The sequence below is a fragment of the Arvicola amphibius genome, chromosome 1 (genome assembly GCF_903992535.2).
Source record: "Arvicola amphibius chromosome 1, mArvAmp1.2, whole genome shotgun sequence".
Taxonomy (NCBI): Eukaryota; Metazoa; Chordata; class Mammalia; order Rodentia; family Cricetidae; genus Arvicola; species Arvicola amphibius.
In genome coordinates this window covers 107,299,660-107,327,335 of record NC_052047.1, presented here as the reverse complement: position 1 = coordinate 107,327,335, position 27,676 = coordinate 107,299,660, and the positions used below count along the sequence as shown (strand labels likewise).

General features: G+C 50.9%; 2 protein-coding genes across 4 annotated transcripts; one reads left to right on the top strand and one right to left on the bottom strand.

The window, feature by feature from the left end:
• Positions 1 to 22,638, top strand: Apbb1 (amyloid beta precursor protein binding family B member 1). 3 transcript variants are annotated; one of them, XM_038331322.1, is made up of 14 exons: positions 1 to 116; positions 7,024 to 7,758; positions 13,420 to 13,595; positions 13,693 to 13,749; positions 13,840 to 13,916; positions 14,027 to 14,090; positions 14,444 to 14,593; positions 14,819 to 14,946; positions 15,358 to 15,472; positions 15,620 to 15,704; positions 15,946 to 16,029; positions 21,628 to 21,743; positions 21,881 to 22,057; positions 22,139 to 22,638. In XM_038331322.1, the coding sequence occupies exons 2-14, from the start codon at positions 7,038 to 7,040 to the stop codon at positions 22,304 to 22,306; spliced, it is 2,118 nt and encodes a 705-aa protein (XP_038187250.1). In that variant the 5' UTR covers positions 1 to 116; positions 7,024 to 7,037; the 3' UTR covers positions 22,307 to 22,638. The 3 variants fall into 3 exon arrangements, with proteins under 3 accessions (XP_038187250.1, XP_038187243.1, XP_038187256.1); XM_038331315.1 differs by lacking the exon at positions 1 to 116 and adding an exon at positions 379 to 463 and having other exon boundaries at positions 22,139 to 22,637; XM_038331328.1 differs by lacking the exons at positions 1 to 116; positions 7,024 to 7,758 and adding an exon at positions 381 to 463 and having other exon boundaries at positions 22,139 to 22,633.
• A 156-nt stretch (positions 22,639 to 22,794) lies between these two features.
• On the bottom strand, positions 22,795 to 26,900 carry Smpd1 (sphingomyelin phosphodiesterase 1). Its single transcript, XM_038333841.1, has 6 exons — positions 26,430 to 26,900; positions 25,243 to 26,015; positions 24,468 to 24,639; positions 24,174 to 24,250; positions 23,683 to 23,828; positions 22,795 to 23,557 (listed from the first exon to the last, which is right to left on the bottom strand). The coding sequence occupies exons 1-6, from the start codon at positions 26,733 to 26,735 to the stop codon at positions 23,148 to 23,150; spliced, it is 1,884 nt and encodes a 627-aa protein (XP_038189769.1). The 5' UTR covers positions 26,736 to 26,900; the 3' UTR covers positions 22,795 to 23,147.
• Between the last annotated feature and the right edge of the window lie 776 nt (positions 26,901 to 27,676).

Genomic DNA, 27,676 nt, shown 5'->3' with positions numbered 1-27,676 from the left:
GCCAGCCTCTCGAGACGCGGCCGCGGTCTCAGCACCGCCCCAGTGGGGATCAGGCTCCAAGCTCCAGGAGCGTCTCCCGGCGTCTGTGCAGTACCAGGGCCTCGCGGACGCGAAAGGTGAGTTGGTGGCATGGAAGGGGAGAGCTGGGTAGCGGTCCTGGGAGCCGGGTGCAGCCATGCGGGCTAAGCTGAAAGCATGGGCCGCAGGGCTCGCAGAGGGCCAAGGGTCTGCTGGGTGCGGCTGGGGCAGCCGCAGCCAGTGCAGCTCGCGGAGGCAAAGCGCGCCCCGCCCCGGCCAAGATGGCGCCCCTCCCCCTCCCGTGCGCGACTCCGCCGCTCGGGGCGCGGCCCCGCGGTCTGCGCGCTCCTGGGCGGGGGATGTTGTGATGGAGAAGCTGCGGCGGAGCGGGAGCCCTGTAGCCTGAGCTACCTTCGCCACCTGGGCCTGGGGCCTCGCTGCACAGGTAGGAGCTGCCCCTGCCCCGGCACAGCCCCGGGAGCGGGATCCCCAGCCCCTGCAGCCTGCAGCCCATGCAGCCCCTTCCTCGCAGGGTCTAGGTCCCCGGACCAGGCCTGATCCCCCTGCCTCATCCCAGCGTCGCCTTCCTACCGCGGGCCTGCAGACCACCCTCCGCGGGTTCACTTCCATACTCACACCGACCCTCTCCCCATAGCTTTGCTTCTTGATCCTCCAGGATGCCTTGGGGTGGGGGGAGCAAAGCGAGGGGCGGTGGAAGAGTGGGGGAGGGGAGGTCTAGTGCTGGGAAGGGGAGTTGGAGCCGGGTAGGAACCAGGCCGCCTGATTCCAGTCTAGAGTCCCAGGCCTGGGATCTGTCAAGCTGCATTCTGTTGTCCTCAGCGACCGAGGGGTGTGCCCTGGGGCCAGCGAGGTTCTCATGTCAGCCCGAGAGAGAGGCCTAGCAGTGGCTAAGTGCTCTTCGGAGCAGTTTTCCCCCTCCATTTCAGAGGTTATTCCCAGCCTCTTCTGAGCTCTGTTTGTCTATTGCATTCTGAACCCCCAACTTCCCATTCATTTTTAAAATCCACTCCATTCTGTCTCTGACGTCCACCCGAGCTTCCAGGCAAGGTCACCGGAGCCCTCCATGTAACTTGAATGGACCCATTGCTGAGAGCCTGTTACCTTTGAGGAGCGTTCAGCTGGTTTGTGTCAGTTCAGTCTCCTTGAAGGTTTTCCTGGTTTCTTTCCTAGGTTCTGTCTGCTGCTTCTCAGTTTCTGGTGCTCTCTTCCTCCTCTCTTCTCCGCATATGTGGCCCTGGGTTCTGGCCTGAGCTGCGGTCTTTCATTTTGTCCTTTCTCCCTTACCAGTCCCTCTATTTCCAACTCTTTAAATTTGATACATAAGCTGTGGAGTCCCAGATTTATTTGTCTGGCCCAGACCACTCTGATGAAATCCAAACTCACATATGCCCATCTGGCCTCTGGCACCCTTTTCATCATCCCACAGGGATTTCAAACCTATAGACTCCAAGGTGAATTAATTTTCACGTCTCTTGTTCCCCCTGTACCTTACTTCCATATCTGCTGTTCCTTCAGACCCCAAAATGGCAGCTGTCCTTTCAGTTCAGGTTCTGCTCACACTGGTTTTCTGAGTGACACTCTCCCTCCCTCCTCCACATGTAATTTCACCCGGTTCTGTGTTGCCCACTACTTCAGTAATTCCTGGGTCTGTTAATTTCACTTGATTCCAACTCTTGTCATACTTACTCTAGATGCCCCCCACTGCTCCAATCGCACCCCACTGCCTGCCCTCCCCAGCTGTTATCAGCATGGTACTCATAATGGTCATTTTAAAAACGCATCTGATCATTTATTCATTCAACAGATAGGATTTGAGGCCCTGATATTTACAAGGCATGGCATTAGGCACTAAGGATGTAATCAAAGAACAGAATAGACTGGCTCTTGTCCATAGAGAAATGAGGGTCTGTGAAGGAGTCAGAGGAGAATGGCATTGAAAGGGGTAAACATGAAGGAAGATGCACGGTGCTTTGACAGACCTGCGGCTAGACTGGCTTGGGGTCAGAGTGAATGGGTCAAGGGAAGGTTGTGCAGGGGAATTGCTTAGTTTGACTAGAGTGTAAAGAGGGAGTTGGTATAATGAAGTCCCAGAAATGGGCTGAAGGGAAAGCATGTAGAACAAAGACCATGATGCCTTCCAGGAATCAAAGAAAGCTGCTTTGGTTGGAGAGGTCAATTATAAGAGTTCCTCCCAGAGGGGAGGAAGGCCACGGGCAAGCTAACAGGACAATTTAGACAATGCTAAGGATTTTGACCAGAAGGTCATTGACTTTGGCGCAGATTACGGTTGATAGTGGAGGTTCTACAGAGTGGATAAGTTCAGAATTTTTATTTTCAGAATGAGGTCGTTGTCTAGAAGTGAATTTACTATAAGCAGCAAGGGTGAAACATGGATCTAGGCTTGTTCAATACTGGACAACAGAATGGATGGTCATTGCATCCCATGGTCCCTGAAAGAGGATGAGATAAGGGGATAGGAATGAGAAACAGAAATGAATGTATTAGTTTGAGAGACCTTTGGGAGAGGTAGATGGAGTTGTTGGGTAGAGAGTTTATTGTACGTGTCTGGAATTCAGGTGAGGGAGCTTGAAATTTGGAAATCATCATTGTATAGGTGACAGCTGAATCTGTGGACATGAATGAATACTTCTACTGAATACAGGACAAGGAAGAGAAAGGGGTATAGTAAAACTGTAAGAAACCCAGTCTGTAATGGGTGAGAGGAAGATGAGCAAGCAAGGAAGTCTAACAGGCCAAGGAAACAGTACCCATAGGCATGGAAAGAAACCAAGGAATATAGCGCAGGGGAGCTATGAATGAGCACTGGGTGGGGCTCACGGGGTTAAATTCTCCCGAGAGTACACATGCTGACTAGGCTTCCACTGGTTAAATGCCCCGGCCCATGTTGACCTTAGTAGGTGTTACCTCTCTTGCTGACAGTGAAGCAGGGGTAGAAAAGCCAGAAGAGAAGAGGAGGCTGGCCATAGTGAACAGGGAGAAAAGAGCACTGAGGAGCTCAGGGGAAGGTCAGGCTAAGAACTATCTTGTTCTTACCTTGAGAGAATGTAAGTAGTAGGTGCAGCACTTGGTTTAGGCAAAAAGAGAAAGGAGAACAGATTTACCGAGTTTGGATATTTGAGGATATTCCCCAAATGGCTTCCCTTTCTCCTGTGAGTTTGGAGAGGAGACAGAGAGAATGGGAGAGGACGGGTGGTCAAGGGGAATTCCGACTGGTGCGCAGGCAGGAAGTCCCAGGCTCTGATGGTGTCCTGTTCTTCCTCCATCACTGTATCATCAATAAAAAGTGCTGTTCGTGGGCCGGCGAGATGGCCTCAGCAGATGAAAGTGTTTGCCACCAGACCTGATGATCTGAGTTCCTTCTTCGGGCCTCATGTGGTGGAGGAATCAGACAGACTCCTGACAGTTGTCCTTCGGCCTCTACATGTGTGCTGTGGTGAAGGTGTGACTGCACACAAAATACATAAATAAACATAATTAAAATAAAAAAGAAGAGGGTGTATATAGGTGCCAGTAATTGTTCTAGATGTCTGTGTCCTATTATACAGTGTCTCCCTAGAGTGTGACTTCCTCCTAGGGAGGACCATGTCCTATTGTGGTGGGATATAGGTGTTTGTGGGGTTATAGGTGTGTGTGTGGATATGGGTGTGGGGGGATATGTGTGTGTGTGTCTGGGGGATATAGGTGTACATGTACCACAGTGAAGGTATGAAGGCCAGAAGACAATTTATGGAATTCTCTCCTTCCACAATGTGGGTCCTGGGAATCAAACTTGGGTCTTGTGACTTTTTTGCAAGCTCCCTTACCTAATAAGCCATGTTGGCCCTTTTTTATCCTTTGAGATGCCCCAGCTATGGATAACCCCAGTGAGAAAGGAGATGGATTGTGTGTTTTCTTGAAGAAACTAGGTAGTTTTTTTTTTTTGTTTGTTTTCATAAAGTAAGAAGGTGGTGGTCATATTGCCTCAGGCTAGACAGCTAGGACTCAGCACTTGCAACACTTTCCCAGTCTTACTTCAACTGCGTTTTGCCCTGGAGCCAAAGGTCAACCTGACTCTTCCCTGACCCACAAACCTCTGCTCTCCACTACACTTCCCAGTGTCAGGAAAGTCAGCCTCAGCTTGACCTAGAAACATGGCTTTGTCCACCTCTGCTGCAGAGAACACATCCTTCCTGAAGTCCCACGAGCTGTCCAGGGGCATGGGGTCTCTGCGAGATGCTGCCACAGGATAGTCATTAAGCCGCAGTATTGGCTTAAGTGTTCTTTCCCTCCCTCTTTACACAGACCTGAGCCTCACCTGACCGGGACTCCTGTCCCATCCTGCCTTTTAGGGCTCCTTCATTATTTTCCAGCCCCTTCCATAAGATCCCTTTGCCTACCCAAGCCTAAGATGGCTGTGCAGACTTTCCTGGTATCTGTCCCAGCCAGTTCCACACTTCCAGGTTTCTAGTTCCCCAGTGTCTGTCCCCTTCATCCATCCTTCCCTTCCACACAGTGGCCACTCTGGCAGGCACACAACATATTATCCTTGATGATGTTGTAATTCTGAGTGAGACAGAGTGCCATATATTCCCATAGCGTGTGATACTGGGTGTTGTGGAACACAGGACGGGGATGGTCCTTTTTAGGTGAGGAAAATTCAGGGAAGATTGCTTAGGAGCCCTGACAGCTGAGCAGAGGTTTGAAATACAAGAAGAGGTTCTTCCAAGGAGGTGAGGAATCCAGGCTGAGGGAGCAGTGTAAACAAAGACTTGGGTTTTTGTTTGACGTGTTCCAGAGCCTCTCGTACTTCATATGGCTGAATATAAGGTGTGACGGGACGGGGGCTGAGAGGGGCTGAGTTGGGTGCAGCGGCCTCTCAGGTATCCTGTAAACTGGGCTCAGACCTTATCCTAAAGTCAGTGGTGAGCCCTTTAATTTTGTCAACCAGGGAGTGACACAATGTGATTTCCATTTTTGGGAAATTACTGTGGCTCTGGGTGGAGACAGAACTGCCTATTTTTTCCTCTCCATTGATTCCAGCGACCATGGGTTTGCTTGCAGTCCAGGTGGAGCCACAGGAATCAGCCCAACAGTTAGTTAAACGTGAAGGTGAGGCACACACATGCACAGACAACAGTTAGTTAAACGTGAAGGTGAGGCACACACATGCACAGAAACCTTTTTCATTTGTTTCATGCACGTTCCTAGCATTGTGCTACATTCTCAGGAGCTAGAAATGGTAGAGATGCAAACGGTGACTCCTGTTTCTGGGTCCTGGGCCAAGCCTGGAGAGATGGGGGGCCTTGCTCAGGTACACTGTGACACCTGCACTCTATATGGGCAGCAGAGAAGACCGAGGCAGGTGAGTGCCAAGAGAGAATGGAGATGGGGGGAAGAGATATGCAGTGGGTTCCCGTTGCCCGGGAAGGGTCCAGGGGGAGGAGAGAGCTTCGAGTGACGCTGTTGTGCGGGAGAGTGACAGTAGGCGCAGGGAGAAGAATTAAGAGTGGGGGAATTGGGTAGTAGGTGATCAAGGAGGAAGAACTGGTGTGGGGGTTCCAAGGAAGGCAGGGGTCACAGAATAGCCAGCACAGGTCACTGACAGTGAAAAGGGTTGATTGGGCTGTGGGGGGGGGAGTGTCCAGGGACCCTTGAGGATAGGTCATACTTAGAACCTGGTCGGGGCGTGTGTGGGAGACACCTGAGAAGTGGCTGATACTGAAGCAAGGGGTCCCCTTTCACATGCAGACTGGAGGAGTGTTGTGACTGAGGTACCAGAAGCCACTGCGGAGACAGGCGGATCCAGAGCACAGCATAAATGGGGTCTGGGGAGATGTGAGGGCAGGCTGTACACTTACTCGGTGACTGCTAATCACTAGGCTCCTGCTTCTTGCTCTATGCCAGGATATTACTAGAGGCTGGGAATGTGGTATTGTAAACAACAACAAAAGTAATGCAAAATCCTAACCAACATGGAATTTAGCCATCAGGAGGTCAGTAAACAAACACAGAGGAAGCCAGGCGGCACTTTAATCCCAGCACTTGGGAAGCAGAGACAGGTGGATGTCAGTGAGTTCGAGGCTAGCCTGGTCTACAGAGTGAGTTCCAGGACAGCCAGGGCTGTTACACAGAGAAACTCCTGTCTCAAAAAAATGAAAACAAACAAACACATATGATAAATTAGCTTGCTAGATGATGGTTCATGTCTGGGAAGACTGTGGGGTTACTAAGCTGGGGAGAGGTAGCATGCAATTAAAAAATAGATGTATAGGGAAGGTCTCTCCGATAAAGTGATCCTTGGGCAAAAAGACTGGAAAGGCTGGAGGCACCTGAGGGGACCATGGTATTATAAGGACTGGCAGCAGAGACTGGTGCCCTAGGTGAGATATTTTACAGACAAACACTGTCTATACTAAGGCTCTGTATAGCCAAGAACTGGAGCTGAAGGCCCTTCCTCTGTGGCCTGCTCTCCTGGACATTGCCATCTCTACACACCCATCTGTCCTGTTTAGCCTGTCATTATTGTCAAATGGGCTGAGGGATGGCTGGTATTAGGATTTATAATACAGGGGGCTGGCAGTCAGGGGGCTCCAGATAGCACCGTGGCAGGAGGGAAGGGATAGTCAGTGTCTAGTATCCAAAACACACGAGCCTGTCCTGTGCTGGCTATGTCCCTGGCACAGTAAGCCCCGGCTGGTCAAGTGGGGCATGGGGATGCACAGAGAGCCATTGTGCAGACACCCTGCCTTTGGTAATGAGGAGAAAGCAGGCACTACTATGCTGCCCCAGAACACCAGGGAAAGGGACAGCGCAGAGCTGGGCCTGGCTTGTGGTGGGGGTGGGGCTGCAGTCTGGTGGGAATGTAACTCATGGGGCATGTATTGGTGTGTGCTGGCCTACGGAGTACAAGAAGATGAGAAACAGAATCTAAGACTGGGTCAGAAACAGGACTACTTAACATGGTCTCTCCTCCCTGTCTCACAGTATCTGCCAAGGCCATGTCTGTTCCATCATCCCTGAGCCAATCGGCCATTAATGCTAACAGCCACGGAGGCCCTGCACTCAGCCTCCCCCTGCCCCTGCACGCTGCCCATAACCAGCTGCTGAACGCCAAGCTGCAAGCCACAGCTGTGGTACCCAAGGACCTTCGCAATGCTATGGGAGAGGGTGGTGTGCCTGAACCAGGCCCCGCCAACGCCAAGTGGTTAAAGGAAGGCCAGAACCAGCTTCGGAGGGCTGCCACGGCCCATCGAGACCAGAACCGAAATGTGACCTTGACCTTGGCAGAAGAGGCCAGCCAGGAGGCTGAGACAGCACCCTTGGGTCCCAAAGGCTTGATTCATCTATACTCTGAGCTGGAGCTCTCAGCTCACAATGCAGCCAACAGAGGGCTTTGTGGACCCGGCCTGATCATCAACACCCAGGAACAGGGACCAGATGAAGGAGAGGAGAAGGCAGCAGGGGAGGCCGAGGAGGATGATGAAGACGAGGAGGAAGAAGAGGAGGAGGAGGACTTGTCTTCTCCTCCAGGGCTGCCTGAGCCCCTGGAGAATGTGGAAGTCCCCTCTGGGCCCCAGGCCCTCACAGATGGCCCCCGGGAACATAGCAAGAGCGCTAGCCTCCTATTTGGCATGCGGAACAGTGCAGCCAGTGATGAGGACTCAAGCTGGGCCACCTTATCACAGGGCAGCCCGTCCTATGGCTCCCCAGAGGACACAGGTACCATGTGGAGCTAGATGTGGCAGTATGGGAGGGTATGGAGTCATGCAGAAGCCAGGGACAGCCTGAGAACGAGGTGCAGAGCTTGCAGCCTCAGTCAGAGTGTGCTTGGCCATAGGTCTGTCTGTCGTGCATGCCGTGAAGGGTGGATCTATTCATTGTGTGGGCTGTCATGGTTGATGTGTAGACCAGCTGCTTTGATGAGCACTTTCAAAGAAACTGACCTTCTGGTCAGCATTGTGGTACTTATAATTACAATAACGCCGAGACATAGATACTCTTTCTATGTCCATATACAAATGATGAGAAAAAGGCCCCGATAAGTGTAATAGCTTTCTGAGGGTCACAGACAGTCCTGGATCATAACAGAGCTAAAAGCTAAAGCAGCTCTGAGTCCAGACCTGAGTGAGTTCTGTGCACAGCATGGCACTAAGATGGACTTGGGATAGTCATGTCTACTCCCCGCTTTCTGCTTGTGAACCACATGCCCTGTGCAGAGTGCCATGCTGGCCATTGCCAGGGTGCCATTTCAGGAGTGAAATATTGGCTAAAAGTTAGGGGACAAAGAGAGTAAACTTGTGCTTCCTTCTGGGGAGATAGATATTGGAGAACAAAGATTGATCGCTAAATGTGACCCATTTAATAAAGTTGGGACTCTGTATTTGCTAATGTTATACAGAGTAGAGATTTCCCTACTATGGCTGTAGCTATAGCCCAAAAGATCTGAGAAAAGCTTCAGTGGGGCATGGCATAAGTTAATGGTAGGTCACTTGCTTAGGATACTTGACCTAGGTTCTGTTCCTGGAAAGGCAGATGGAGAGACAGACTCTGACTTTGACTTCTCAAGGTGCTAACAGTGTCTGCACCCTACTAAATGGATGCTGGCCTGGAAGATCCATTACAGATATCTGAGCTCTTTATCTTTTTTCTTTGAAAAGCCTAACTGAATGTTCTCAAGCACATATAGAAGTAGAGATGACAGCCTGACCTGTTCATCACCCATTTTTATAGTCATCTTTGCATAGTTAGTCTTGCTGTATCAATGCCTTATTCACTGCTGAGCACACAACTTTAATCCCAGACGTGGGAGGCAGAGGCAGGCGGATCTCTGTGAGTTTGAGGCCAACCTGGTCTACAAAGTGAGTTTCAGGACAGCCAGGACTGTTACACAGAGAAACCCTGTTTCAAAACAAAACAAAACCAAAAAACAAAATAAAAACTAACATGTGGGTTTAGGGGATTGAACTCAGGTCATCGGGCTTGACAGCAAACACAGTTACCTGAAGAGTCATCTTACTGGCTCTTCTTTCCTTTCCTCTTTCTTTTATTTTGTTTATTCATTTATTTATTTGTTTTGGTTAGGGACTCATCTTATAATCCTAGATACCTAGAACTAACAACTCGCTATGTAGATCAGGTTGGCTTCCAGCTGGTGATGATGCTCTTGCCTCTCCTGGGTGCTGGGATTATAGTGTGAGCCACAATGCCTGACTTTGAAGTTTCCTGAACTTGTATAAACTTTTGTTTTATTTTTCTGTTGATTGCACACACAGCATGTTTTCTGTCTTGAGTTTTCCATGATCTAAACTTTTTAGCTTCTTTCTCCAAGTAGTTTTGAACATATTCTTCCTCTGGATTTTGTGTAAACTAGTAGATAGTTCTAGAGCCTTGGTCAGATTCTGGTTTGGTGGCTTTTTGTTTTGTTTTGTTTTTTTTTGGTTTTTTTTTGTTTTTCAAGGAGGGCACCTCATAGGTGGTACCTTACCAAAGATAAAGTCTAATTGTTTCTCCTTGTGTGCTGTTAGTGGCTTTTGGTGGTCAATGTCTCTGTCCTCTGTAAAGGGAGCATCTTTCATTTTACTCAAGCTACTTACTTATTGGATTTTTAGAGAAAAGATTTACATACTGAAAGTTAGATTTCCAAATTCTAAATGTCAGTAACTAATTCTGGCTTTTCAGAAGAGCTGTGCAGGTCATATGTGTCTCTTTGAGGCTCGCCTCACTGCTGAGTTGGTTTCCTCTGCTACCCTGGGCAGGACTCGCTGGCCAAAGAGAGATCTGGTTGTCATCACTGGTGGCAGCATTTCTGATTTCTGCGGTGGGAGGGCAGCAATACAGAAGGACTAAGGGTGTGCTGGGCACGGCCAGTGGTCTCAACAGGCCATGGAGGAGTGAGAGGGGACTCCTGGAGTCTAGGGGTTTTTGGATCCAGAGGTGTTAGGCCAGTCCCAAGGGTAGAAGGGGTCCAGCTACTGCTTGTTCCTTCTTGTTTCTTCTTTTATGAGAGCCACAGATTGTGGGTTTCTGCTAAGTAAAATTGGGTAGGATAAAACAAAAGTTTTTTCCCCATATTAAGATCTTCACAAAGTAGTTTTTGACTAAATGAACTGTGTGAATTGAGTGAGCAGTGTGAATGGGTGATGAATGGATTGTGAATTGAGTGAGTAGTGTGAATTGGCGATGACTGGACTATGTGAATTGAGTGAGTAGTGTGAATGGGTGATGAATGGACTGTGTGAACTGAGTGAGTAGTGTGAATGGGTGATGAATGGACTGTTTGAATTGAGTGAATAGTGTGAATGGGTGATGAATGGGTTGTGTGAATTGAGTGAGCAGTGTGAATGGGTGATGAATGAATGAATTTCTTACCTGTATTGGAGTCACACTCTGAGCCAGGCCTTGTCCTGAATGCTGAGAACAGACAGGACAGGACAAAGATGTTCTTACCCTCTCCGTACTTGTGAATGCTGAGTGACTGGTGAGGAGACAGAAATAGACAGCCATAATCAGTGATGATAAGCAGGTGGGTAGAGGAGCAGAAGGAGGGCGCCCTGCCATCCTGAGGGAACGGGGAAGATGGGTCTGCAGTGAGAGTTCCCTTTACACTTGTCTGAAGGTGGACTGAGTAATAGCTAGTAATAGTAATAGTAATTACCTAGGAGAGAGGAGGAAAGCTGGGGAGTTGTCAGAGGCAAGGCTAAGAGGTAGAAAACTAGGGGCTCTTAACAGCACCTAAAACCCGAGGAGGAGTTTGGATTCTGTCCTGAGGGTAATGAGAGAGCAGTTAAGAGTATTAGACTGGAGAGGAGCCTGATTAGTTTGGCATCTCCTAAGAACCATTCAGGCTGTAGTCCGTAGTGGAGACAGAAGGAAGCCAGTTGAGAGGTTTCTGCAGTAATCCACATTAAAGCGTGCTGGTTGTCGGACTGTAGTAGTGATGTGCACAGGGTGAGGGGAGGAGGAGCACTACACAGCCATGGTCTCCTGAGCAAACTAGTTTGCCTGCCTAAGCCACTAAGGCATTCATGGATGAATGAAGGGAGAGAGGGAGGGAGGCCATAATGATATCTGGATCGCGTGAGTGCCTGAAGGAAAGAGCATGGTTGTGGAATTAATGCGCATGTATGGAAGCAAAGGCCCCGGCTGGGTTGTGCTTGGAGAGAGATGTGCCAAGCTCCAGAAGGGCCTCCCAGATGGTCAAGGCGGGAGGAGCTGCCCCCTCCAGGACAGATCGGAAGGATGAAGCTCTTTGAAGCAGGAAGGCACGGGCTGACAGGGATGGCAGATGGATTGGTGTGCATGACTCAGTCAGGGGAACCGTAAACTGCTCCCCACAATTCCAGAAATGCCCGACCCACCGTGAAGCAGTCTGGGGAGGGCAAGGGCCCTTGGGGTTGGTGTTCCTGGAAGGTTTTAGCAACAGAGTCCTGAAGGGAGTCGGGGGAAAGCACACTTTTGCTGAGCCTCAGTAGAGTGGGATAGTGAGGGTGGAGACAGTGATGGCTGCCTAGAAGGTGGACGGGCACAAAGGACCCCTTTTCATTGGGTGTCTGCCGACTTACCTCATTTGCAGGCTGAGGATGGCGGAGCGCCTTGTCTGACTAACTCATGTCAGGTGTGGAAACACCTTGGCATAGCCACACCCACTCCCAGCCCCTCTGTGTCTTGGTACCCAGTAGCCTGGGTCTTAAGACTGCCTGTCCCTCAGTGCTGCCTCTTGGACCAGTCAGGATTCCTGGTTTCCTTGGTAACGGGAAGCACGTCAGCAGTCTGGGCGCTCCCAGCCATCCCGGTGCTGCTGCGGTTGCCGAGGAGACGCTGCAGCCTAGCTGGGCCCTGGCAGGTGAGGGGGGTGGTGCTGGGAAGCCTCAAATCCTCAAGCTTGCTAGGGCTCAGGCTCTCAAAGACCACCCTTTAGTTGAAAGTGCTGGATAGGGTCTGGATAGGGGAGGGATCCCTGAGGGTTGGAAGCCACACCCTGTTTATGTTGAGCACTATAGGTTCTGCAGGGCCCCAGGTGGCTGAGCTATTCCCACGAGGCTGAGTCTCCTGGTGTTTGTAAAACTGACTGAGCCATTGATGTCACTGCTGGAGGATGGGATGGAGACTCAGGATCGAGGAGGGGAACCAGGGTAAGGAAAGTAGAAATAGGAGGAGCTTGGGGTCTCATGAGCCCCTCTTCTCATCCCATCTCCATCCCAAGGAGGTTCTCTAGTGTGGTTATCTTGGCCCCTCCCTTGAGAACTTCAGGCGGAGGAGGATCTTGCCTGGCAGACGCTTTGCCCTGGTGAGAAGGGGGCGGGATGAGCTTTTCTCTGCAGCCCAGCACCAGGCTGTGAGCCCAGCTGGCTGGGCTGGAAGGGGATGTGAGGAGGGAGGGTGGAGGCAGGAGGGGCAGGGAGTAAGCGCCATGTTTTCCCAGGATTTCTTCCTGGCCATCATCCTGCAGGACAACAGTGCAGGTGAGGGGCAGCATGGGGCTGGGTTTGATGTGGGGCGGGGCTGACAAAGAGAACAGAGGTGGAGGGCACATAGTCTGGGTGACAGGATGGAGTGATTTAGATCCAGGAGAGGAAGGGTGTATATCACAGATATGTAGTCTGTATGTGTGTGCATGACATATTTGCCTGCCCGGGGGGGGGGGGCCTGGGTGTGTGTGGGTGTCTGTGTGTGTGTATGTGTAGTGTCTGCACAGAGGTGGCAAGGGTTGATAATGTATTGTGTCTGAGTGTATCCTCACCTGTATGTGTGGTACTCACACATATGTTGGGAGGCTTTGGTGGTGTGGTATGTACACATCTTTGTGGTAGGGCTGCGTGTGTGTGTATGTACATATGTATGTATACATGTATGTATATATGTATGTATGTATGTATGTATGCATATACACAAAGCTCTACATGAGTATGTAACTGGTGATGCTATGATTGCTGCTGAACTTACAAGTACACCTGTATGTGATACCTTCCAGAATTTTCTATGTGCTGTACACTATTTATGGCTGCACAGGTGTGTAGTAGGACTTACATATATTGTGGCTCCATGTGCACATGGACAGGAACTGTCAGTGTGTGCACCTTTATATAGCCAGACATATGCACATGATGATGTATAAGGAGGTGAACTGGGGTTACTAAACCTCCTTCCCTTACCTTCTTTCCTCCTTGCTTTCTTCTTTCCCTCCATGTGGCCACATTGGGCAGCAGCAGGGCCCAGGAGGAGGTCTGAGCCATGCTCACCATTGGTGACTCAACAAGCAAGCAGGGACTATACTGTCCCTTCCTTGGCCCCTTCTCAGCCATGGGGTCTTGGGAAGGGGACTGGGCATCTACTGACTGCTCGTTGGGTGGGCTGACCCTCACTGAGCCTCCTACCTGGCAGATTCCTTCTGGAACCCCAACGCCTTCGAGACGGATTCCGATCTGCCAGCTGGATGGATGAGGGTCCAGGACACCTCAGGGACCTACTACTGGCACATCCCAACAGGGACCACCCAGTGGGAGCCCCCAGGCCGGGCCTCACCTTCACAGGGGAGCAGCCCACAAGAGGAATCCCAGGTGAGACTCAGCAGCTTATTGTTCCATGCCAGGGGTGGAAGGGGCTATGCTGCTAGGTGGATGGTGACACTACCACCCTGTACCATCCCCTCTCCAGCTTACCTGGACCGGCTTTGCTCACCAAGAAGGCTTTGAGGAAGGAGAATTTTGGAAGGTAAATGAAAGACTAGCTTCATTGTGGGGGTGACTGGAAAAGGACATCATTTTGGCCCTGATTCCTCGATCCCTTTTTCCTTTGAAAAAGGATGAACCCAGTGAGGAGGCCCCAATGGAGTTGGGGCTGAAGGACCCTGAGGAGCCCTTCCCAGCTCAGAGCCTCAGGTGAGTCACCAGGCGCAGTGGACTAGAGGTAGGCTGGTTCTGTGTGAAAGGGGTATTGGGACAACTCCAAAAATAGGGGTGCCACATCAAGTGTTCTCATCTGCCTCCAGCCCAGAACCATTGCCCCAAGAGGAGGAGAAGCTACCCCAACGAAATGCCAACCCAGGGATCAAGGTTTGTCCCAGACCAACACCCATTTTGTAAGCAGGCCCCCATGGTGTGCTGTGAGGGTGTCTGTGGTCTCAGCCAGCTCTTCCCAGTCTCATCACAGGGCTGTGTGTCTGAGCTGGGCAGTCTTCTGACACCTTTAGTATTTAACTCAGTTGGTCCAAGGGTCTTCTGGGGGCTCTGAAGGCTTGGATCAGCAGGCTTCTCTTCTGCCCATGTCCTTGTGTGTGGAGCTTCCATCTTGGTTCAGAATGCACCCCATTTTTTTCTGTTCTAAATAAGGAGCCCCTCTGTCCTCTGCCCAGGGTGACCTCCAATTCTATCTCAGATCTACCCTGACCGTCTTCTGTGTCTGGCAGTGTTTCGCCGTGCGCTCCCTGGGCTGGGTGGAGATGACCGAGGAGGAGCTGGCCCCGGGACGCAGCAGTGTGGCAGTTAACAATTGTATCCGTCAGCTCTCCTACCACAAAAACAATCTACATGACCCAATGTCTGGGGGCTGGGGAGAGGTGAGGGCCCGAGCTGGTGGGGTGGTGGTCCTGTGGGAGTGTGTGGGGAGTTGTGAGATGTGGGAGATAGGACTTGTCTCCCAGGGGTTGTGAGGCTACCGGAGTGCATGGTTAAACAAGCCCTGCTCCTCCCGGGTGGTGGCTAATATCCCTTGAGCTGGAGTTGGCAGGTCTCTGCCACCTTCCCACTGGGGTACCTCTGAGTTCCGCTTCCTGACCTTGCAGGGAAAGGATCTGCTGCTCCAGCTGGAGGATGAGACCCTAAAACTGGTGGAGCCACAGAGCCAGGCGCTGCTTCACGCCCAGCCCATCGTCAGCATCCGTGTGTGGGGCGTCGGGCGGGACAGTGGAAGGTGGGCACAAGAGTCTGTGGGGTGGGGGTGGGGGTGGGGGCTCATCCACCCAGCAGTCAGAATCCTCTCCTCTAATCTCTTCTTTGGCTCTCTTGTGCTGCCGGACCCAGAGAGAGGTATTGACTCCCATCTGCTTTGGCTGTGCCCCCTCCCACGCCTGGACCTGATGCTTCGAAGCACCTAGGCCCCCTTACTGTGCCCTGTACCTTCTCACCTGCTATGCTGGGCATTATCCCCCATCTCAGCATGCTTACCTATCTGTCCTCCACAGCTCCTTAAGACAGAACCTACAGGACACCAGGGCAGAAGCCCTGTAGGAGCTGCCACGGACAGAGAGGATGTGGGCGGAATGGGGGCCAGGCTTGGTACTTGATGGTTCTAGGAAACATTGAAGTGACCCTCCCCCAACAGGGACTTTGCCTACGTAGCTCGTGATAAGCTGACCCAGATGCTCAAGTGCCACGTGTTTCGCTGTGAGGCACCCGCCAAGAATATCGCCACCAGCCTGCATGAGATCTGCTCCAAGGCACGGCCCTCCACTCCCTGGACTAGCTGTCCCCTTTGCTCTAGAGGGGTGTGGGCAGGGTTGCTGAGCTGGCGGGTACCTAGGTGGGATCTTCAGGGCGATGTAACTCTGACAGATTCCATCCCCTTATCCACATTCACTCCTCAGATCATGTCTGAACGGCGCAATGCTCGCTGCTTGGTAAATGGACTCTCTCTGGACCACTCCAAACTTGTGGATGTCCCCTTCCAAGGTGAGCACTACAGCCTTTCAAGGCCCAGCTCAGCTTTGTTAGTTACGGTGAGGTGACCCAAGAAGAGGCACAGGTGTCTGGGCAGGCACAGCACGTGGAGATGGGATACTTTACTAAAGTAGAGGGGCCTCTGTAGAAGGAGGCAGGGAGAAGTGGGGGCGAGGATTTGGCTGGGTAAGTGCTTAGCTTCTGCACTGGTGCTGCAGGCTAGAATGGCTGACCCCTCTTCTTCTCCCCACAGTGGAATTCCCAGCACCCAAGAATGAGCTGGTACAGAAGTTCCAAGTCTATTATCTCGGGAATGTACCTGTTGCTAAACCTGTTGGTATGTGTGCACTCTTCCTCAGGGGCCACCCCTCAGTCCTACAGCTCTGTCCCCACCCTGTTCTTCCTGGGGCTTCTTCTCTTGGACGTTGTCATGTGTGGCAGGCAGATTCCTGCCTTTCAGAATTCATCCCATCTCCCTATAGCTCTGTCCCCGCCTGCCCTGTGACCTGCCTGCAGCTCCAGTGAGCATGTTTCCATCCATGTGATAGTGAACAGCTATCACGTGACGAGTGCTGAGCTAGGCTCATTGGGAAAGTTTCTCCCCTGAACCCCCATCCCATGGGAAAGCTTTGATGGGCTTGGGAGGTAGGTATTTGAGTTGCTGGAAACACGTGGCCTTAGCATGGCACTGGGTTCAGTCTTAATATGAGCCGTGAGCATCCAGCAAAGGAAGCAGTAAGTATCATTGTCACAGATTTTTGGTATTGTGAAACATAAAGGCTTTTTAAAAAGTATTTTATTTAATTGTGTGTATAAGGTGATGGGGATCAAACCCAAATCCTCAGGCATACAAGCAAGTATTCTGCCACTGAGTTGAACCTCCAACCCTCATTAGTTCTTGGTAATCCTACGTGTAACGGTTACAGTAATACCTGTTTGCAGATAATGAAATGAGTGGAGACCTTGCTTTCACAGAACCTGCCATTTGTTTGTTCATTAACTTAACAATTGCCTTTGAAACCTTATGTCAGGCCCTGTGTTGGGCACTGGGAAAAATGGCCACAGCCGAACTTTCATGGCATTTATCATAGCTTATAGTACAGTAATAAGGAACCAATCAAACAAATGTCATGATAAATTAAGTAGCAAGGTGTAACCAAAGACCTTTACTTGATTTGGTTGACCAGAAAACACTTTCTGCGAAGGCAGGTCTATGACATCTGTAATCCCAGTGCTTGGGAAGCTGAAACAGGATTTCTACAAGTGTGGTGAGCTATATAATGAGTACCTGGCCAGCCAGGGCTACCGAGAAAGACCCTGTCTCCTCGACCTACCTCACTCCTGCAAAAAAGGAAGAAAAGAAAACAGTCTTCTCGTGACAGTGTCCTCTGAGCTGAGAAATATGAACAGCAGTGAATGTGTTAAAGTTAGATGAAGGCAGGCCAGGTCAGTGGAAGCTTGTGCTCAGCTGAGTGGACACTGTGTGAGGGTCCAGAGCAGGGGCACTGGGACTTGGGAAGCACTAAGAGATAGTTGTACAGGCCTATGCTGAGGGCTGTGCACTGGTCAAACTGAGAGACCCCTAGTTTAGGATACTAATATTTTCTTCAAGATAAGGGAGCCATTTGCATTGGTCAGCTTCCATTACTATATAAAAACACCTGAGGTAATCAACTTCTAAAGAGAAACAGTTTATTTGGCTCATGATTTGGCTTTGTCTGTGACAGTGGCATATGATACAGGAGCCCTTGGCACAGCAAAGCTTCACACCCTTGGAACAAAGGAAGAAGAAACCAAGTTCTACAGTCTCTTTCAGGGACAGACCTCTTGCTCTTCCTATCTCTTCAAGGTTCCAGAGCTTCCAGACACATCATGGGCTGGGGATCGAGGCTTTAACACATGGGCCTTTGAGGGAAACACTTGACACGTACCCAAACCATACATGTTCAGGAGAGTTCTCGGACAGATTTGAATATAGTAAAGCTTGCTTTAGTTGTACCATGAAGAAAGATGTTGAACAGATAGAAGAAGATGTAGGGAATGCAGGAGGATCTTGACGTTCATGGCAGTTGGTATTGAGAGTATCTTAGACAACAGTGGGGCTGAAAAGGAGTGTAAGACATTGGTGACTGTCAATAGGGTGAGAGACAGAGGCATTACGGATGACTTAAAGGCGTCATTAAGGAGTAGTTGGCATTGACTTGATAGCCAAGTGCTAACTGGATAGCAGCTAAAAGTAACAGATACTGTCAGAGGTTAGTTTAGGTATGGGATTGTGAGTTCAGTTTAAATATGCCAAATTCAATGTACCCTTGGACAAACTAAGTGGGAATCAGGTTGGCAGCTAGGTTCATTGGTCTTGTCCATAGCTGAGAGCAGCGATCTGGACTTGAGATAGAAGTTTGGGCATCATTAGGTTTTAGAGACAGTCAGATCTAAGTATGGCACCAGAATATGGGCAGCTCAGAGTGAAAGGGAAAATAGGTTAGGCCACCTTTGTAGTCTTCCAGTATTTAATGTCTGCGTGGAGGAAGAGGACACTTCCAGGACAGTGACACCAGGAAAGAGGTGAGAGGAGACAAAGAGAGGACTCCAAGGAATGGTGGCAGTCATGGTACATCCTGGTGCATGCCTGCAGTCTCAGCTCTAGAGACAGAGTAAAGAGGATTGTGACCTTGAGGTTAGTTTGGGCTGTGTAGTGAGACCCTCCTTCCCAAAGAAACCAAAGTAGGAGGAAAAGAGGAAAGGAAGAAAGAAGGAATGAAGGAGTAATGAACAGGATTGGAGCTGGAGGTGAAAACAGGTTCTCAGAGAACAGAAATGGGTAGTGGCCTGGGGACTTGCTTGTCTTTGGTTTCCTTCTTCATACCCACAACTTCTAACCCACCTTGGCTCTTCCAGTTATCAGTCCCCACTCATTACTGTTCCGTTTCATTTGACGCTGTACACAGGACCTCACAATGCCAAATCTGTCCTTGGCTACCCTGTCACTTCCATGGGTCTGTCCTTTCAAAGACAGGGCTTTTGGACCAGTGGGTTCTTAGGTTACTTCTTCCTTTTCATCTGTACACTCCTGTAAAAATGTGCATGCATGCGTATGTGCTTGCGTGTGTGCATGTGTGTGTGCGCGTGTTAACCTATAGAAGTCTGAGGACAACCTTGAGAAGTCAGTTCTCTCCTTCCATCTTTACGTGGGTTCTGGGCATTAAACTCAGGTCATCAGGCTTCTGTGGCAAGTCTGTTGATTTATCTTGCCAACCCTGTGCTCCCCCTTTATCCCCTCCCCCTTTTAAAACAGTGTCCTCTTCCTGAAGCTACAGGGTTCATCCATCTATCCAGTAGGTTATTCTTGCGTACCTTACTTGTGCCAGGCATTGTTCTAATCATGTTCTATCAGTGAACAGCACTGAGCATGGTCTGGCATTCGAGTGGATTACACTCCAGCAAGGAGAGACCATCAAAGAGGCATACTCTGCGTGGTGTATCTGAAAATGACAGCGGCTGTAGGGGAGAGATGAGCAGGATAGGGGAATAGGAGTGCAGGTTTTTAACCCTGACCTATGAAATTGAAATTCAACTACCTTTCCTTTCCTTTCCTTTCCTTTCCTTTCCTTTCCTTTCCTTTCTTCCCTCCCTCCCTCCTTCCCTCCCTCCTTCTCTTCCTTCCCCCCTCTTTTTCGTTTTTCCAAGACAGTTTCTCTGTGTAGTCCTCATTGTCTTGGAACTCTCTTTGTATCCCAGGCTGGCCTTGAACTCAGGGATCCACCTGCCTCTGCCTCACAAGAGCTGGAATTAAAGGTGTATACCACCACACTCAGCCAGCTGCCTTTTCTAGATCACCTCCCTCAACCCACCACAGACTCAGAAGCCAGGTTCCACCCCAAGATCATCCGCTTGTTCTTTCATTTGACTTTGGTGATTCTTCCACCCCCATGAACTTTGAAATTTCCCATCGCTTCAGTTTAAATGTCGTAGACATCACACCATTCTGCCTTGCTTTGGCGACTTGCAGCGTGACTCTGCCCATCTGCTCCTTCCTGTGTCGTCATCCTCCTGTGCACTCCTGCCTTATTAGACTTCCCATTTCCACATGTATGCTCCTGCTGCCTTAGTGTAGCCTTTCAGATGCCATTCCTGTGTATCTGAAACCTTCAGCAAATAAACTGTGTCAGACTGAGAAACAGAATTCCGTCACATTTGGTCTCTGTCCTTGAAATGACCGTAATCCACAGGAGAAAGAGGGTTTCCTCAGTTACAAGATACCTTGATAAGAGTTATCTCTGAAACCAGGTGTGGTGGTGCTCACCTTTGATCCCAGCAGTTGCTAGTAGAGGCAGGTGAATCTCTGTGAGTTCAGGACCAGCAAGTTCAAAGACAGCTAGGGATACACACACAAACACACACAAAACATATCGTAAAAAAACAACAAAAACCCCAAAACAACAACAAAAAGAGTGTCTTTTCCATGTCCTGGATAAGGCCTCCCAGGTGAGACTTAGGATGGTAGTCAGGAATACTAAAGTGGACACTGGAAAAGAGCCCTTGGGGACTTGACTATTAGTAGTAAATGTCCTTCAGGGTATCCTTCCCCTCAAATCTAAACACCCTCCTCCCCCAACACACACACACACACACACACACACACACACCACCTGTCTCTACTAGTAGCTCTTACTGAAAGTTGTTTAGTTAAGACTGGGCTTGAACTTGTGGCGAACCTTTTGACTCTGCCTTCCACATCTGTGATTTTATAGGACTTTGAAGTGGCTGAGACCATTATGGGATTGTTTGATTTTGGTTTTTGAGACAAGGTAGCTATGAATGTATAGTTCATTCTCTTTCTGTGGAAGCACTGAGATTATAGGTGTGCACCACCATTCCCAGAGAGACCTTTTTATATTTGAATGTTTTTATCAGCATATATTAGTTATACATAATAATGAGTTTTGCTATGTTATTTCATTACATGTATGCAATGTATTTTGTTTATATTCACCTTCTATTATCATATCTTCTTCTCCTCCCACTCCTGTTGAACTTACTGATTGATTGGTGTGTGTGTGTGTGTGTGTGTGTGTGTGTGTGTGTGTGTGTGTGTGTGTGTATTTGGTTTTTCTTTGATTTTGGTTTTGAGAAAGGGTCTTTCTACATAGTTCTGACTGGCCTGTAACTCACTGTGTATATCAGGCTTGACTGAAACTCACAGAGATCTGCCTACCTGTGCCTCGACAGTGCTGGGTAATCACGCACCACTGCAGCTGGCCCCAGTGCTGCCTCTTCCTCTCCCCAGCTAGTACTCTCCTGTGTTCATGGTAAGGGCTCACTGTGTAGCTTTGGCTGACCTGGACTCCATGTCTAGACCAGGTTTTGAAGTCACAGCGAAGCCCTGTCTCACAGACAAAACAACACACAACCCAACCCAAACAATCAAACAAACAAACAAATAAAAAACCAGGGCCTGGAGGTGGATCAGCTGGTAAAGGCTCTTGCACTTAGGCCTGACAGCCTGAGTTTCAGTCTCCTGGACCCACATGGTGGAAGGAGAGAGCTGACTCCTGCCTGTTGTTCTTTGACCTCCATGAACATAAATACATAATAAAGTAAATAAATGAATACAATAAATAAATAGTTAAAGATTAAAAAAAAGTTTGGGTCTGGAGAGAGAGGACAAACTTGGTTGACTGGAAGCCACTATTGTATCAAAGAGTCCAAGTAATGTTTGAATATGCATGGTACCAGATGGGGAAGTCACAGCTCGGGGTGGGGGAGGTGTTCATTTAGGAGACTGAAGCGAGAGTCAGTGAAGAAAATCAAGCTGGAGATTCAGGATAGAAAAAGCAAGGGTCGGGAGTCACTGAGGTCTAGACAGGACACAGGCTGCCGAGATGGGAATGCAGCCAGGCAGAGCTGTCATGTTTGTGTCTGTGTCTTGCAGGGGTGGATGTGATTAATGGGGCCCTGGAGTCAGTTCTGTCCTCCAGTAGCCGTGAACAGTGGACCCCAAGTCACGTCAGTGTGGCCCCCGCCACTCTCACCATCTTACACCAGCAGGTAAAGGGTAGGAGTAGGAAAAAGTGTGACTGAGCTTTGCTGTGGAGGGGCGTCGAGTCGGGGACAACTGTCATAAGGGTGTGCTTCAGTGGGATAGGGCCTGGGTGTTCCTTTTTAACTGGGTGCCTTCCCTGCAGACAGAGGCAGTGCTGGGGGAGTGTCGGGTGCGGTTCCTCTCCTTCCTGGCTGTGGGCAGAGATGTGCACACCTTTGCATTCATCATGGCTGCCGGCCCAGCCTCCTTCTGCTGCCACATGTTTTGGTGCGAGCCCAATGCTGCCAGCCTCTCCGAGGCTGTGCAGGCTGCATGCATGGTAAGCAGGGAGGGGAGTGGGATAGCCGTGTGACCTTAAGGGGCTGAGATGGAGAGTGACTGCCCCTTTGCTTCTCTGCAGCTCCGCTATCAGAAGTGTCTGGATGCTCGTTCCCAGACCTCCACCTCCTGCCTCCCAGCACCCCCTGCGGAGTCAGTTGCCAGACGCGTAGGGTGGACTGTCCGCAGGGGTGTTCAGTCATTGTGGGGATCCCTCAAGCCCAAACGTCTAGGATCCCAGACCCCATGAAGAAATCCCATCCTTCCTCCACCTGCTTGTGTTGGGCCCCAGGGAACTCAAGGGTTAGGGGCCCTGGCTACTGTTCCTAGGCCTCACGTCCCCCAGGCTGCCCCTCCTCAGTAGCTGGGGTTCCCTACCTAGGAGCTGGGAGAAATTGAATTCCTTCACAGAAGTCATTACACTGAACTGATGACACGAGGGGCCAGAAGCAAGGCCAGCCCCGGGCTCTCCATCTCCAGTGTTTGAGGTGGAGCAGGAGGAACTGGTCCAAGCCAGGTCCCACCCTCAAAGGCCCAGCAGGGCAGGAGGGGACTGGTCTCGGCATGGATCCCCTCTCCCCTGTCCTGCGGGCACCTCCGCTGTACTGATATCACTAATAAAGTCTGTCTGCGCTGCTGTGTGTCTCCCCAGCTCACATGAACTCCTCAGTCAGGATCATGCTACCAGGCTCCCTTTGCCCTCCCTGTTTGGGAAGAAGAAATTGGGACAGTGGAATCTGGAGTTCAAGTCTCTTTATTTTAGCAGCCTGGCAAGATCAGGTAGCAACAGGGTTCTCGGGAGGGTAGCACAGGCCTAGGGCTACAGCTCCTGTCTGGATCCTTAGAGCACTGGAGACCTCAGCTCTGTGGCCTTGAGGGGACATCGGCCTCAGGGGCAATCCAGACACTGGGCATAGACAGGGCAGCCAAACCCTCCCCAGATCCAGCCAAACAAGCTCTCTATGAGAAGGTTTGCTCCCTGGCCTGACAGGGCTCCTTCTCCAGAAGTTTTTGCCTGGTTGACTCAACAGTGCTTAGGAATGTGTCCCTTTCCTAATACACGAACTTTCCCCACTCTGGGCCCTGGAATTCTAGCACAACAGGGTCCGTGACCACCAGCTATGGGCCTCTGGGAGGCTCCCATTGGGCATCAAGTGGCGGCAAAGAGCAGGGCTGTCTGCACGGGCTGAGAGCTGGGCACACAGTGTGGCCAGGCGGCAGGGTGTGCCGCAGGGCTCTGAAGGCGGATGGCCCTTATGGTAGAGAAACCAGAAGGTCTGGAAAAGTTGCTCATTGTCCCGCATGCGGTAGACCAGGTTGTGCCAAGAGGCAGGCAGAGCATCTGGAAGTCCGTAGGTTTCTCGAGCCCTGTAGAGGCGCTTCCAGTGTGGTGTGGCTGCTGGTGCATTGGCCTCGGTCAAGTTCAGGATGTAGGTCTCATGGTCCAGGACCACATGAGAGCTTCCGGGATAGTTTCCATCTATTTGGTAGACTCGGTAACCTGCAAGAAAGGGTTGACATGGTAAAAGGAACAAAGGCAACTCTGGGGAGGACCTGCTTTGCCTTGACCCTTCCCTTTCTGTCACATGAGCCTTAGGAAGGAAGGTTCCCTTCTGCTTCACTTACCAGGATTAAGGTTGATATAGGTTGTAGCACTGGGCCCCAGGAAGGCTACAGCTAACGGCCGGCTCAGAGTCTCCTCATCATAGAAGATCTCAAATTCATCCACATGAGTGTGGCCGAAAAACTGACCAGCCAGAGTGTTTTCATACCTGGCCAGAGACACAGTGACATCATACATTAGGGAGGCAGAAATGAGGGTGGGTAGATCTGGGGAGTAAGGGTGGTTGTTCTCCAACTTGCTAAGTAGCTCCTCCGCCCCATGGAGAAGAAGACTGAGGTGCTTGAGGAAAGTGCTCCCCTTACCCCCACCTCAGACAGGTTTGTTTTCCCTGTGTAAAGGACCTGGCTGTCCTGGAACTCACTTTGTAGACCAGACTGGCCTTGAACTCACAGAGATCCATCTGCCTCTGCCTCAAGGTGTGTGCCACCACACTCTGCTCTTGAGTGGATTTCAACCCTTCTTTCTCCACACTCCAGACCTCTAGTTTTTTTACCTGGCTACAATTTTGTAGTAATTCCAGCTCCAGCTCTTGAGGCAATGCCCCGGAGGGATGTGGCCAATTATATGCACCTGAAGGGAGAATTAGGGGCAGTTAGCAAAGCTTTGAGGAACAACAGATAGCCTTAGGCGGAGTGGCCAGAAGATTGATTACCTGAAGGACATCACAGGGTGACCATTGACCCCAGGGAGCTGGAGTTCCAGGAAGAGAAGTGACACTCCCCTGTCCCTGTCCATAAGCCCTGGCCCCCACAGCACCTACTCAACCGGGGTCATTACTTCCCCTTACTTTGTCTCCTCGATTCTCAGCGGCCTGAAGCTCTTCTACCAGCCACTGGAGTTGTCCAGCAGGATCTGTGGAGTTGATCAAGAGCCAAAAGTTCTCACGGGAACAAAAATTCATATTGAGAGAGATGAGGCGGAGGCCAGGGCGTGGGGTAAGGGCATAGAAGCCCCCAATTCTGAAACAAAGTAAGCAAGAGCTGTCACTACTCTGACAATCCTAGTCCTACACCCCTGGTCCTGTGCCAGGAAGAGGCACACATGATGTCATCCCCCACCTCCAGGAGCTCCCATCCTAGCTGAAGACCAAAGCAGCAATAATTACAGGGCTCCTCTGACAGTAAAGAAGGTTCAGAGTGCTGAGGGCTCCAGGAATTCGGGACAGAGATTCAAATAAGGCAAAGAGCAAAGGCCTTTCTGAGGGGAGATGCTATGAGCCTAGTCAAGTTGAGGAAAATGGAAGATATTTAAAGGGGAGGGGCATTCATTTAAGAGAGAGCCGCCCTAAGCAGACACGAGCTGGGGTGTGGTGAGGTCGCACTGCTCACTTCAAAGAGGGTGGCTGGAGATAAGAAAGGGAAGGTCGGGTCAGCTTAGGAAGGGCAGGAGATGCTGAGGACACTTGTTAGAACAGAGTTTACCCAGTTTTAAGGGAAGGTGAGGTCAGCTTAGGGAGGGCGGGAGATGCTGAGGACACTTGTTAGAACAGAGTTTACCCAGTTCTTTCCTTTCCCCCGTCCATCTTTCTTCTCCCTTCCTGAATTTCCACAGACTGTAAGTACCTGAGGGTGTGAAGGGCGTCAGCTGGTAACCAGGGTTCCCAGGCCTTGGCCATTGCTTCATAGAGCCATTGTGAAGACTGGTTCCCCTTTATGAAGGGGGGAGGGAAGCCATTGACAGGAGTGCTCTCGTGGTTGCCTACAGCAGGATACACTGGCACAGGCCCCAAGAACTTCCTCACGAGGTCTGTGATGGTGGTCAGGGCCCTCAGCTGGTCCTGGCGAGACTGTTGCCAGACATCATGGGCAGGGATGTCTCCTGTCCAGTACACCATCTCAAAAGGGCCAGCAGGGCCCAGCCCTTTCAACAGGCTCTCCAGTGTTCGCAGGGGCAGGTCACACTTGCTGTACTCGCCCCAGTACCCAGCCCCTGCCCTGGAGTTGGGAGGCCACCCAGAGCTCCGGCGGCAACAGAGTGGATCTGCACAGTTAGGATCTGTGCCCTCCAGGTAGTCATGATCCCAGTGTAAGTCAGTGAGGAAGAGGACCCGGCTGACGGGGGCACCTGGGGCCGGTGGGCTCGGTGGTTTGGGGAGTGGCTTCGGCACTGATGGCAAAGAGATGTTCCACGTTGAAAAGATGTCCCAGTGCCCACAGGAAGGACCCAGAAGCAAGCCACAAGCTTCAGATGGGCTCAGAACGGAACGTCTCCACACCTCCACCATATCGCCCTCAAAGAGATGGACAGCTGACTGGCACACGTTTAGTGGTGCTATGTTCAGCATCTTGCACATCTTGATGGCCACAGAGCCTACCCGGGCCACATTGGGCTCCTGCTGTGGTGGAAGGAACCAAAGACGAGAGGTCAGACATAGAACCAAGTGAACCCGGGCCACCACTCCACAGGCTTCCATGTCTAAATCAGGGCTAGGATGAACTCAGTGTCACCATGATAAAGAGATCTCAGTGCCTCCTACACAGTGCCTTGCGACAGGCAGCACCAGGCCCTTACCTATCCACTCTTGAGCTCAGGTCTGGTAGGTATCATTTCAAGCCCAGGATTTCTCAAGGCATTGTTCTTTACTCTTATTTTACAAAGGTCATAGTGGGGTAAAGGTCACAGTGGGGAAGTGGTTGCCGTGAACACAGAGGAAGCAGCCTCTATCGAGAGTATATTGAGCTCCGGGACAGATCAGTGCCCCTCACCCTGCCCCCAGCATTCCACCACAATCCTCCCTTCTAGCGCTCACCTTCAGCCCGTAGTTTAGAGCAGTGAATAAGACTTTGCAGGCCGGGCAGGTGAGGTTCCGCCACCCGAAGTCATTCTGGAGCGGAGGCACTCTGGCACTGAATTTGACGGGATGTCCTTGGGCAGGAAGAGGATAAGCTCTGGCAGGAGCCCAGAGAACCATGGAATCAAACAATGCCAGCACCAGCACCAGGCCGAGCCCCATCCAAAGGAGTTTCACTCTGGGTGCCGGTAAGGACCTCTCCAGCCTCTGCTCCCAGCCGGCTCTGAGATGGCCCTGGCCGGATGACACTCCGTGGTGGGGCATTGCTAGACTTCGTAGGCCGGAGTGGATACCCCTCCAGGCCCCACAGGCCGAGGCCCACACTGGCCCTCGGGCCCCGGGTAGCGCTGGAGACACCCGATTACCCTTCGTTGTGGTTGACTGATCGTTCAGCAGCCAGCCACAAGACAGCTCCTCCCCTTCCTGTTCCTCTTATTTCCCCAGCAGCGGCGGGGAGTGTTGTCAAAGCTTGGGGGGCGGAGCAAAAGGGGGCTCGTCGTCCTGCCCCGATCCCGCCCCTGCCACGCCCCATCTCTGCGGGCGGCCCGGAGACGCTGGAGACTGGCTGATGCACTTTGCGGTGACCAGTGCCGCCACCATGAGCCACTGCTGTGCGGGGCTCGCTGGCCAGGGACTGCCCTGGGCTTTCGGACTGGAACTGCTGGAAGCCCTTAGGAGACTCTTAGAAGCCTTCTCGGTCCCCGTTTTTTACCTTCAGATTCCTAGAATAGATACCAGGCTCGGCTATCCATTTGACTTGGGATCCTTTCACTGAGCAGACTGATCTGACATAGAGGTCCCTCCCCTTGGTTTCCATATGCTCTAGAAGCATTACAACACCCTCGAGCCACTTAAGGTTTTGTTAATATTACTTTATTTTAATTTAAAAATTTGTTCTATTATTGTTGTTATTATTGTTAGTTTTATGAGCATGGGTATTTTGTATGTGTGTGCACCACGTGTGCAATGCTTGCTGGAGGGCGTAGAATCCCTCAGTACTGGAGTTACAGGTATCTTGAGCCGCCATGTGGGTGCTGGGAATTGGACCAGGTCCTCTAGAAGAGCAACACTATTAGGTGTGCAGCCTGCCCTGGAGTCTGGCGACTTACCCGAAGACATATTCTTAAAGAGAATTGATTCTTCTCTCCTTGTAGCTATCCAGTGCCAACAGTTCCCTTAGCTAGGAGTGGGACTTTGGTGCCCAA